This window comes from Canis lupus, chromosome 21 (assembly GCF_048164855.1).
Source record: "Canis lupus baileyi chromosome 21, mCanLup2.hap1, whole genome shotgun sequence".
NCBI classification, from domain to species: Eukaryota; Metazoa; Chordata; class Mammalia; order Carnivora; family Canidae; genus Canis; species Canis lupus.
Window position 1 is genome coordinate 34,712,527 of NC_132858.1, and position 13,548 is coordinate 34,726,074.

Consider the following 13,548-nt stretch of genomic DNA (forward strand, 5'->3'; position numbering starts at 1 on the left):
AGAAGTTTGGTGGCCAGGAAACATAGGTTCAGGTTTATTTATTCACTCAGAAAACCTAAAAATGTGGCAGGCTAATACAGTTCTAAGCAATAGTCTAGATGCCAGGGAAGCAACTAAACAATGCTAATGAGGCCTCTTGCTCTCGGGGAGATTGTATTTTAGTGTAATGAGATTGCAAATGTAGGGCAAAGAAAAGGTTAAATAATTGCAGTTAGATTAGTGCTCTGAAGGTGATAAATGGAGTAATATATTCAGGATTCTATGGGGGTAATTTAGATGGAGGATCTCCAAGAAAGGATTTTTCAACTGTGATCTGAAAAATGCACTAGTGCTGTGAAAGGGAGTCAGGAAGACATGAGGCAAAAGAAACAGCAAGCACAAGGATATTTGGACCAGGAAGAGCATGGTAGTGGAGAGACCAGAAAACAGGCCAGGTATGGTAGGAACATCATGGGCAAGGATATGAAAAGTGGAAGAGTTGTCAGGCGGGAAATACATCATATGGAGTCTTGCAGGCCATAGGTAGGTTTTCATTTCATGTGAGTATGGTGGGGATATTGCAGACCTGGAGTCTAGGCTCTATGATTATACCTTAATTATATGGCATTAGGCACTCTTTGCCTTGGATATCAAGGGAAAATGATTGATCTTTCTCCTCTGTAGTTTTTTTTTTTAAATCTTTTGCTCTGACAATATTTAATAAAGTATATTTGTCTATTCTAATATTTAGAATATAAAATTGTGCTTTTAATTTTTTAGAAGTAGAATGGCTTCATTTAAATGTTTTCTTTTTGTAATATAAATAAGACGGTATGGTTTCCATGGAGAAGTGCTGTATTGAACTTCTAGACTCTCTAAAATCACATAGTTCTTTTCATATGTAAAATACCATTTCATAATTCCTTAGTGGAGAAAAATATCCTATCAGACTTTCCCCAAAATTTAGTTTACATATTTATATATAAAAATATATACATTTAAATAACTATTTAAAATAAAATAAAACTATTTAAATAGATATACATAGGATAGTATGACATGCTTTTCTTATGCAGGTGGTTTGAAAATCTCATATGCCATGTAGCATGTTTTAAACCAGGCCACAACCCTTCCTGTGAACACACTTACCTGTATTGGGATTCCTCAATGAGAAGGCTCTCATTCTCCTTGTGTGCTAGGTCCTGGGATAGGTGGTTTACAAACCTTCATCCATCATGCAAACTAAAATTACATCAATCTATTTTGAGGATGTTCTCAGATTCTGTATTTTAGCTTGTTTGAATGTTATCATGGTAATCTTTATCAGCAAGCCACCTTAATACACTTCATTTAAGCAACGTCTATTTTGTTTTTTTAATATAATTTAATAAACAAATTATTGCAGTGACTAGTATCCCTTTTTCAGTTAATTTAGTTTGGTTTTATTTCACATCCATACTTGCTTTTCACTCCCTGTCCTATTTGGAAACAGTATATATACAGTGTGTGTGTGTGTGTGTGTGTGTGTGTGTGTGTATAATATATTGCTTTAATACCCTCTACAATACTTCTTAACTTGCTCTGTTTGTTATCGTGGAGTTTCAGCTGCTTACTCTTCCCTTTTCCCCTCAAAGTCTGATTATTTCAGCCTGTTTCTTCTCTTTTCTATGTCATAATTAGTAATAGAAGATTACGTGAAGGTTTAACAATGAATATAATCTTTAAGAACTAGAATTGTTTCGGGCACCTGGGTAGCTCAGTGGTTGAGCTTCTGCCTTCTGCTCAAGGCATGATCTCGGAGGTCCAGGATCCAGTCCCCCATGGGGCTCCCGCAGAGAGCCTGCTTCTCCCTCTGCCTGTGTCTCTGCCTCTCTCTGTGTGTCTGTCATGAATAAATAAATAAAATCTTAAAAAAAAAGAACTAGAATTGTTTCTTTGATTTTTCTTTTGACTACTAATGTTATAAATTTGCTTTTCATGTTAACTTTAAAACTTTTTTATTAATGCTTTGAGTAAATTGCTTCTGAAGAATTAATGTCATACTTTTTCTGCAAGGTAAACCTGAGGAATTATAACTTTTTAATTACCTGAAGAACTAGAGAAATCCTCTGAATTCATTTTTAAAAACCTCTTGTTTCTTCATCGAACATATTATGATTCGCTAAACTCATACATTTCTGCAAAGGCAATATGGGCATTTATTAAATTTATAATTTAAAAATGCTCTTCTTATGATTTAGTAAAACAAAGTTCAAATGTTATATTGAATCTTTACTATGTAATTTAGACTGTCCTTCAATTTGTGTTTCTTTTCTAATACTAGTCATCCAGGGGATACTTCCCTGAATCATACCATATTCAAGGTGAAAATAGCGACGTAAACCAATTAAGTCAAGAGACACAACAATGTTCTTACTGCCACTGTAACTGGATTCATTATTTAATATTCGGCTTGGCCTTACAACCTGACCAGAATGATTAGGCTGGTTGATGCTCAGCACCTTTTTCTCTCTATTCATTATTCATTAATTTTGCATGGTCAGCTGGCAGCTATTTTGATGAATTTCCATTTCTAATTGATGCAAATAATTTACTACTAAAAAGAAGACTTTCAGGGCACCTGATTGGCTCAGTCAGATAAGCATCTGACTCTTAGTTTCAGTTTAGGTCACGATATCCGGGTTGGGGGATTGAGCACTGAGTCAGGCTCTGCACTCCATACAGAGTCTGTTTGAGATTCTCTCTCCCCCCCTTTACCTCTCTCTCTCTCTTTCTCTCTCTCTGTCAAATAAATAAATCTTAAAAAGAAGGAGGCTTTCCTCTGTAGGGTCAGAACAGGTACCCAGCTTTAACTAATGGAACATCACAGAATGGTTAAGATACCAAGGGTAAACTAGTGGTTACATACGCAACATTGCTTTTTAATCCATGGAGTTGATGCCAACATCCTGGTATACCAGACTTTTTAGATTTAGTGACTAAGAAAGTCTATTTTAAATATAATATATGCATGGTAATTATTTATATTGGATGATATAACATGCCTAAAGGGCATATATCCAAATTTTTATTTGATATTGGGAATACTAGTAAAACTAACTAACTAACTAAATAAATAAATAAATATCTAAAATCAGTTATGGCTACATTGTGTTAAAGTTGCAGATCTCTGTTATAAAAATATCTTTGAAATAGTTATGAAAAAGAAAAAGATGTGTTTAGAGGCAGAAATTTTAAAACACATACTGGAGAAGTGTACACCAGGCTATAGTCTCTAGTTATGTAAGTATTTGGATCATTACACAAGAACTAATTTATTTAACTCGTTTCACTAGGGAGATTGAAATACCAATTGTGTTACTTATATAGAGAGTCTCAGTGAACCATTCTTACTCAGTATCAACTAATACTTGCACAGTGTTATGGAACACAGAAAAATAAGAGAGCAAGGGAGCTAAACTTAACCATGGTATGATTGTGAACAGAGTTTCTAGTTGAGCATGTGCAATGTGAATTGTGACAGTGATTAAGATACTTTCTATTGCAATTTAGGTAAAATATATATAAGCTTTTATTTTCTAAACATTTTGCTATCAGTTAAAAAAATAAATAAACATTTTGCTATCAGTAGAATATTTTTTACATTTTAAGTTCATGTGAAAAAGGTAACAAGACATTAAAAACAAATGTATTAGTATAGATACCAATTTTACAAACGTTTCATTTGAGATCAATATATTAAATATGCAAGAGCCTTTTGCGTCTGTCACAGACTTATTATTTTGCCTTTCCAAATTAAATTTGCTAATATGTACTGCTTGTGAAATTGAATGGCCTAACCATTCAAAACTGGCTTGTACTTGGGTCTCTGAGTGATCTAATCTATTATTTAATGATTGGAATTATATTGAGATGAATAGTATGAGAAACATACTTATCATGTTTCACTTATGTGTTCTAATAAATGCATTCAATTATATTTTAGAGTAGGCCCATTCAGTTTCTCTGTATACATTTATATATGGTAGTCTGTAGAATTCAAGAGACAAATTTATGGGGGAAAATGTTGGAAAGAGATATGCTTATTTTTTCTTCTTGTATGTTCTGGTAAATAGGAAATTTCAACTGCAGGAGAATTTATTTGAAACTTTTAATTAACATATTAAACAACATATGTTAAGCTTTTCTTCAAATTCCTTTTCTCACTTTTTTGTATCTAATATTTGCTATATTTTCATTATATCATATAATGCCACAATATATCAAGATGGGCAGAGACATAGCTAGTGATGGTATCATCATAAGTCACAGTAATTTCATAGGTTTAAGGAAATAAATGAGGTACATTTAGAAAGTCTAATATCTTCATGAAAATAATTCATGGAGACTATAACAGGGAGAACCACAGAGAGAAGCTGTATTATTTTTTTTCTTTATATACTTACCAACTATGCATTAAAACTAGTCCCGATACATGATTATACAAATTGAGAAGTACATTATTAATTTTTAAAAATTATTTTGAAAACTACCTTTGTTTTAGTTATTCCTAAAAGCTCTTTATATGGTGATTTAAAAGTGTCAGAATCTCTATAAAGTGTATTTAAAACTTGGTGTTTAAAAAAATAAAAATAAAAAACTTGCTATTTTTAAGTGTGAGAGGATTCAGAGGAAACAACTTTAACTTTAGTAAGATAATCATATAATGCTTAATAGCACTCTACAAAGGACGTAAAACAAAAATTAATATTTTTTCATTACAATCACATGTTCATTGTATTATTGGAAAAAGCAAGAGAACACAAACATGAAACATAGTTATATTTCATAACTACAAAACCAACAATAGTTGGTTAATAACACACGATTGTATCTGTGATAATTGTGACACGTGCTATTGTTGAACATTTAACTTGTTTCCAGATTTAGATAGTGAACTTGTTTCCAGATTTAGATTTCTATTTCTCTAAATATCTCAGGCTACTAATGTGTTCTTTAGTCATTTAAGTTTTCAGAGCTGTATGGACAGTTGTGCATTTAGTTCTTCGTAAACCTGCTGACTTTATGTTGTTGGCACTTTCTTCCAGCCTTCTTAGGAAATTTTCTGGTTGTCCAATTATGTCTTTTCTCTTCTTTATCACTTGCATCATCACTGTAGTGTGCTGCCAAAAAGAGTCCAATTTGATTTGTTTTTTCAGTTTGGTTTTGAGGAGATTACCTTTGGAAGATGGAAAACAGTGTCTAACATTGAGTTGAAAATAAAAGTATGAACTTAAATTTTAAAAAGGACAGAGTTTAAAATAACTGTATTTGAACTGAAAAAAATATTTAACATAATTAGCAAAAACAACAAAAATGTTACAGAGATACATTTTGGATAAATGAATGTGATTCTCTTTTCCTGCCAGGGGAGGGCCATAAGCTAATTCATTATCAAAAGCCTAGTTTGAATAGGTAGAAAATTAATCTTCAACCTTAAACTCCTACGGGCTTTTCTTGAATCATTATTGATTGGAGCTTACCTGCTACCTCAGGAGACAGAAATGGTTGCAGTTAGGATGTACTTGTGCTTAGTTACAGAAGATCCTTTCTGGTATACTTTATTTTTAAAACAAAACAGAACAAAAATTTACAAATGGAAAGCTTGCAAAAATCAAGGGAACATGATACAAAATAATCCTTCATTGCTAGCTTTTGGCAGTCATGTTTACCAAAAGTGGTCAAGCCAAGAATTGTCTGCAACTGCATATAAAAATTTAGTAACATAGATAGTGAAATTTATATTGAGGGGTAATTTTAATTCAATTGTATTTAAAGGAATAAATTCCATTCTGTAAATGCATATTTTAATAAGTACTATGTATGAAAAAGCTCTGGTGTCCTTAGGATGATCCTGAGTGACTCCAACATTGAAGAAATGAGAGAAGTTAGATTTTAATGTGATTAATATAAAGATAATGCTAATTCTGATACCCGAATGTAATTTGTGTACCTGATGTCATCATGGTACTATATTCTATTTATTTTTTTATTTTTACAATATTTCTTCTATGGGGTTTCTTTTTTTTTTTTACTGTGATATACTTAATATATAGCATAATAGTTTCAAGTATATGACACAATTACTGATATTGGTATATATTGCAAAATGAGTAGCACAGTAAGTCTAGTTAGATGTCATCATGGTACTATATATATACATATATATTAAGATTTTACTTATTTGAGAGAGCAGAGGCACATGAGCAGGGGAGGGGCAGAGGGAGAAGCCGATTCCCCTCTAAGCAGGGAGCCAGACATAGGACTCTATTCTGGGACTCAGGATTGTGACCTGAGCCGAAGGCAGATGCTTAACCAAGTGAGCCACCCAGGCACCCCGGTACTGTATTTTTAAATATTCTTATACATCTATTTTTTTGAAGACTGTGCATTTGTCAAATGAAGAATGAATGTGGAGTATCTGTTATCTTAAGTTGTAACATTCTTTTTATTGTCTGTCTTCTCTAATACAGCCTGAAAAAAATGAGAGTGAGCCAGGCAGCCAGAGGATAAAACCTGTTTTTATTGATGATGCTAATTTTGGACGACAGATATCCTATCAACATGCAGCAGTCCATATCCCCACTGACATCTATGAGGGCTGTAAGTAAACGGATTTGAACTGCTGTTGGAATACCACAGTCTTGTCTGTTTTTGTTCTCCGATTTGATACCGTTTTGTTTAAGTGTTCTGTAAGATTCTGTGCTCAACTCCCTATAAAAGAAATTGGATTTTCATGAGCAGTTTATGTTCGTGTAACCGCACCCTGAATATTTGTAGGAGAGTCCACATCCTTTGGAGATGTCCTTGTTGAGGAAGTCATTCTGCCTTCCCAGTGGCCATCAGAACTGAAAATTAGTAAGATTGGGTTTTTAAAAAATCCAAATTACGTAGCACAAGTGTTTATAATGCAAGTATACTTATAAAAAGTGTAAAGGGAGAGAGCGGTACATTTCAAACTTAAAACCCACATCTTAAGGTTTTCTGTATGTGTCTGGCTGCCTCACCGCAGCTTATAAATAAAGCACGTGCCTCCCAATACGCTGTGGGCTCAAGATGAATGTGGGAGAAAGACTGAAGTAGAAAAAAAAAAAAAAAGACTGAAGTAGAGAACCACTGAGTGGAAGACTTGCTGAGAAGGCTCCACTGAGAGAAAGGGAGGGGAAGGAGCTCCTTAGGCAGACAGGACAGGGCCTGGGCCAGGGGCCCAAGATGCCCTCTGTTAGTAAGGGCAGAGCCTGGAAGCTGGCGAAGAATTGCCCCGAGGACAGTTTGCATGGATGAGGACCACCCGAGACCCAGAGAGCAGGGTCCTTGTTCAGTCACGCCCCTGTGTTCCGGGTCCACCATTCTCTAGGCAGTTCCTACTCTGCCTTCTTGCCTAAGTAACAGGTAAGAAGAAAGGACCACCTGAGATCTTTAAGAGTGTGTGTCTTCTGTTCCCCTTAAGTGGAGAAGCTGTGCGGTGATTGGATACCCAGAACCGCGTGGGGTCTGGAGCCAGGTGGCCTGAGTTCAAAACTAGATTTTGTACTTTTTAAAAGATGTTATTTACTTGAGAGACAGAGAAAGAGAGAGAGAGAGAGAGAGAGAGAGAGAGATTGAGCGCAAGCAGGGAAGGGGGGTGGTGTGCAGAGGGAGGAAGAGGAGCAGACTCCTCGCTGAGCAGGGAGCCTGAAGCGGGGCTCCAACCCCCGACCCGAGGATCGAGGATCGTGACCTGGGCTGGCAGTAGACACCTGATCGCCTGAGCCACCCAGGCGCCCCATCACATGCTGTATTTTTTCTCTGACAAATCCTTTAAATTTCTGGGCAAGGGTTTTCTCACCTATAGAATGGGGTTAAGATTACTAACCTAAAAGATGACTGAGGTTAAAGTATATTAATCTACTTGTTTTCCAGCCTAGGAGTAGGTGCTATTTAACTGTTTATTGTTACTGTTCATTACAATTGAAGTTTATTTAAGCACAGGGGACTGAGTACAGGACTAAGAAAATAAATGATGATTTGTATTTTGGATTCACTCTGAGATTGATTAAGAGAATTTGAAGTGCATGTGTCATTCTTTTCATAACAAATCTCATCTTGATCAAATTATTGCATTCTGTTTTTTAATTTTTAAAAAATATATAATGTTTTTTTTCCTATCAGTTCTTTTAAGATATTAAATGTATGGTCTTTCACTATTGACAATAGAAACAAAATGATGTGTATAGGTAGTTTCTATTGTTACATGAGAATTAAACATAATTCGACTTACAGCACTATTGCGAATTCCAAGTTCTTTTAGGAATTACCTGGGATTTAAGTTCATATTTTTTCTTTTAACTTGGCTTATTGTGTACTTTTTAAAAGAATTCTCTTGATACTTGCAATTACATTTTGTAACTGTTAAAACTATTCAGATCATACTGAGCTATACGATACTCATTCTTCAAAAAATATTTCATCTGTATTCATTTCAGATTTTTTATCACCAGTTGTTTTTTTTGGGTATGCCAACAAAATAATCTTTTAACTTAAAGATTGTATCTTTCTATTGAATTCACATTAGAAGAACAAACATACTGGCTGGATATAGAAGTTTTGAGTCAAAATATTTTTTTGTCCATACTCTTGCGGATATCCTTGGCACTGTTTTTTTGACCTGTATTACTATGTTGAAGAAACTGTAGGCCAGGGTCCGTGTTTTCAGTTTGTTACAAAGCTGTCATTATTGTGTTTCTGTTTTGTTGCCTCATCTTTGGGGATTTTTTTTTCTTCTAAAAATCAGTATTATTAAGAAGATACTCAAAGTCACTGATTTTACATAGCATAAGTGCACACAATTTATGTAATACTTTGTTAAAATATTTATTTAGGGGATGCTTGGGTGGCTCAGCGGTTGAGCATCTGCCTTCGGCTCAGAGCGTGATTCTGGGGTCTGGGATCAAGTCCCACGTTGGGTTCCCTGCATGGAGCCTGCTTCTCCCTCTGCCTGTGTCTCTGCCTCTCTCTCTATGTCTCATGAATACATAAATAAAATATTTTAAAAAATAGAATATATATTTACATGGAGAACTTGTATGTAAAGAAACTAAAGCAAGAACCACTATGACTGAAATAAATATGGCATGAACGGAACCCTGGCTCCTTCACCGCCTACGTTCTTAGAGAGGAAGTCTGTCCAGTATTAGCAGGCAAGATGGATTCTCTGAGCGAGTCCATAGATTGCTGTTTATCATTCCCAAAGAAAAGAAAAATAACAAGGTTAACTGTATTATGGTTTGAATCTGCTTGCTTGTGGATCCAGCAGTTTGGGGAGGTAGGGATGGGTGCTTTGGAGAGCTTTGCCTGAGTGCTGGTTCTCCCTAATTCTCCCCCAGGTTGATAGGGCAGCAAGAGCCAGTGGGCCACAGCACTGTTCTTTGCTGGGCATGAACACCTTTCACTGGTGAGGCTTGGAAAGAGGGCTTGCGCATAGTTCCTGGTGTGTATGGCACATGAGGTGCCCCTCTATGGCCTGGAGCTTACTTCCTGGTCGTGAGACAGCACTTCAGACCAGTATGGTATACAGACTCAGTTACCCCACTGGCCTATTCAGCCAGTTCCCTACCTTCAGAGGCACAAAATAATGAGGCTCTTCATACTTTCTCTCACTCCCATTCCTATAGAGCAGTAAATCTTTTTTTTCTTTTTTCCTCTCTCTGTAGAAAAATTTCCCTGCGGTTCAGGAAATCTAATAGGGAGTGTCAAGAAATCCTCAAATTTTTCATTGCATTCTCAAGGAAGGCTATGGGTACTTGACACATTTTTAAAAATCTCCCCTTTCTAAAAAGCATTTACCATGGTGGCAAATTTTAATATAACATAAATATTTAATATAGAAAATGAAGGTCTCCAGAAATAGGACCTCTTGAAGCTAATCATGATTAACAGTTTGGGGCCATAGTCCTATAGAATAACTTTAAATGCAGGAACTAATCGTCCAAATGAGATTTTTCACACTGCTCTTCAACTTGCTTTATTCCTCAACTTAGAGATTCTTGTTAAAGTATTAGAAGAAGACTGCAAATAGGAGAAAGGTTTCCCTTCCAGAGTAGGTTACCCAGACAAAATAAAGATAAAGTGACCTTGCTTAGTTTCTCAATGAAAGGTTCGAGAAATAAATGCAAAAATACATCTCATTTTTCCCCTAGATCGTTACTGCCTAATTTACCAGCCTACTAAGTTTCCTCGTGCATACCTATTGTGAACAACAGAGGCTGAAAGACTCCACAGTTCAGTTGGCCCGGTTCATTTAATAACACCACTTTTTTTGAGTTGAGTAGTTGCTTGACTCCATGCTAACCGTTTTTAATGTAATATTTCCCTTATTTACTATAACATAGTTCGGGTAATTTTGAAGAAGGGGAAAACTGAAGCAGTCTTTGAGGAAAGGCCATATTATTAGTAAGGGATGGGATAAACTTCAGATAAAGTCTAATTCCCATCTTTATATTTTTAGTCACTATAATTGAAATTCCTGATATTGTACATTTGAGTTAATTTTAACTCTTCTGTTATACTGAATTGTCCACAATAATGTACTCTGCCTGAGAATCTTTATTTTCTTACTCTTTTTCCCCTCTTTATTTGATTTTTTTCTTTTTAATTTAAGTTGCATTCATATTAAAGTCTTCATCTAAACATAATTTTTAAAATAATATTAAGTGTGACATGGCATACATAAGCCAAGCCTTTTTTTTTTTTTTTTTTTTTTAGTGTATTGCAAAAGAGTTTTGAATTTTAGAAGTATTTTTCTTTCCGGTTTAGAGTAAACTGTACATATCTACAGAAGATGATTTTAATAATCTTAGGGAATACAAAATACTTTGATTTTGAAACAAAGATAAAATATTTAAATACGTGTTTCCAGAAGTCCTAAGACATGCTTGGGAATGTGTCTTGATTAAAAAATAAATAAATAAAATTAAAATAAATAAAAGAAGAAGGTAAAAAACTCTGTCTTGGATTATTTATTTAGTCTCATTTATCTTAATATTGGTTTCTCCCCTTTGCTGAAATCTCATCAGTAAGACTCTGACCTTGCCTGGCCTCTACTCTTTTAAAATTCATATTCCATGAGATGGGCTGTGTGAGTAAATGACACAGGAGTAAAATAAAAAATGTCAACAAGATCTTGAAATTTAATAATTACTGGTATTCTTGCAGTTTATTGGAACATGTCAGATTTACAGGATTGTTCTAGGTTTCTGAATTTAATAAATGTGAAAGCTGACTTTAATTGAAGGCTTAACTGAAGGGAAACGGCCTCTTCTTTCACTGAGACAATGTGTGACTATATTCTCATAAGGAATTTCATGTTCTAATTTCTCAAAGGCAATTACTTTTTAAAGTCCCAAGAATTGAAATGTGATTATCTTTGCTCATTGATATATTTAAAGTTTTAGAATAGTACATTTAATTAGAACCCTGTTGGAAAGTGTTCATTTTTGAGAATTTCACTCTTTGGTACTTTTAATTTAGAGAGCTTTGAAACCATACTTAATTTTCAGATCTAATTTATCTGTTGGACAGTTAACAACAACAACATAGAAACTAGTAATAGAAGGATTGAATATTATGACAATTTGGTTTTAATCACAGAACTTATTTTTTAAATCATTTTATTTATTTCTTGAAAAGGTTTTATTTATTTATTCATAAGAGACACAGAGAGAGAGGCAGAGACACAGGCAGAGGGAGAAGCAGGCTCCCTGCAGGGAGCCCGACGTGGGACTCGATCCTAGGACCCCAGGATCATGTCCTGAGCCAAAGGCAGATACTCAACCACTGAGCCACTCAGGTGCCGCTTAAATCACTTTAGATTCAGGTATAGGAACTCTCTTCATAGAATGCTCTTTAGTCATTTATCAATAGATATTTATATTTATAAAATTATTATAGTTCCAAAAGAATTTACAGTAATAAGAGAAAATAGTAACTTCAAATTGCATAACATATTCAGGTACTCAATATTTTTGTCCTTATATTGTAATGTAAGCAAGGCAATTATTTCCATTTTAAAAATTGAAAGAAACTTTTATCACAAGGGAGTATTCATTTTGATAAGAAAGAATTTTCAGGAATTATCTTTTAAAGTCTCATCTGTTTTACTAACAATATTTTTTTATAAATTGAACTACTTAAAATTACTAATACTGCCATTGCAGTCTGTCTTGATGTTGATTTTGTCCTTATAGCCACAGTGTCTCAAATGTCAGTTTAAAAATTAGAGGAAAGATTTGCCCTGCCTTTGCTGACAATTAAATAGATAGCTTTCAATCTTCATAAATTTTAACAACTAATCTGTTCAAAAAAAAAAAAAAAAAAAACTAATCTGTTCCAAGAGATGGACATTATTTAGTTATAGAGTGCCAATTAATAATTTACATTTGTTTTAAACAACTTATTTTGTTATTCCAACAAATAATGGAGTGGGCAATATCTCTTCCATAGATTTAGAGACTTAATATTTTAGTTGATTGGCATCCTCAAAATAAGGTTGTATGACTTTACAAGTCCAACAGTTGTAAAGATAGATGAAAACTATCTTTTAAAAAAATATTTGGTGCTTTTGGGCAAAAGGCTGGATTCATGAGGAGTGTATGTACTCACGAGTCTATCTTTTTTTTTCCCCAAATTATAGTCCCTTTGAAGAGATTTCACTAGACTGATGTTACTTTATAGTATTGCTTCACCAGATACATTTTGTAGGAGAAGAAACTTTACATGGTATTTGTATAATATTCACTTTCAGTGTATAGTATTATTTTTTAAATTGCAGTTAACTTTAGAAATGAAGTTTGTCCCATATGTCCTTTTTTTTTTTTTTTAAATAAACTGAAAATAAATGGGCAACCTGGGTGGCTCAGTGGTTTAGTGCCGCCTTTGGCCCAGGGTATGATCCTGGAGACCCGGGATCGAGTCCCACGTCGGCTCCCTGCATGGAGCCTGCTTCTCCCTCTGCCTGTGTCTCTGCCTCTCTCTCTCTCTGTTTCTCATGAATAAATAAAATCTTTAAAAGAATTAAAAAAGAAAAAAACACCTGAAATTAAAGAGTAAAATTGTGAATTCTTGGATAATAAGTGATCTGAAAGAAATGCAGCCTTGGGGAATAGGATTACTTGTTGTAACTTGAAATGATTAATAGGAATAAGGTAGATTACTTTGAATGTAGCTGGTTTGAATATAACCAAGATGGATTTTAAAAGTTAACTAAAAAGGACGAGAGCTATCAACTATAGAGCTAAATTGTTTTTTTCACATAGTGTTTGGTTTTAAAAAATGCATTCTCTTCTTTTAAATTATATTGACCATAATGATTGTTGATAGATTTCAATTTCAGTTATCTCACGAGTGTATAATATCTTCAATCTGTATTTGGCATATTATTTAACAAATATTTTATTTATAGGATAGCTCAGAAAAAAAATAACCTATAGGCAAAAGTCAAAATAGTGCTCTGTTCTCAAAATACCAAATAATATAGATTATATTTATATGTAC

General features: G+C 34.2%; 1 protein-coding gene across 8 annotated transcripts in view; it reads left to right on the forward strand.

Annotated features, from left to right (window-relative positions):
• CACNA2D1 (calcium voltage-gated channel auxiliary subunit alpha2delta 1) overlaps nucleotides 1-13,548 on the forward strand; it is a 475,442-nt gene that overhangs the window by 294,997 nt on the left and 166,897 nt on the right. For all 8 annotated transcript variants that reach the window (XM_072791358.1, XM_072791360.1, XM_072791359.1 and 5 more), the window contains exon 6: nucleotides 6,492-6,621. In XM_072791358.1, the coding sequence (XP_072647459.1) occupies nucleotides 6,492-6,621 (130 nt within the window). The remainder of the gene's footprint in view (nucleotides 1-6,491; nucleotides 6,622-13,548) is intronic.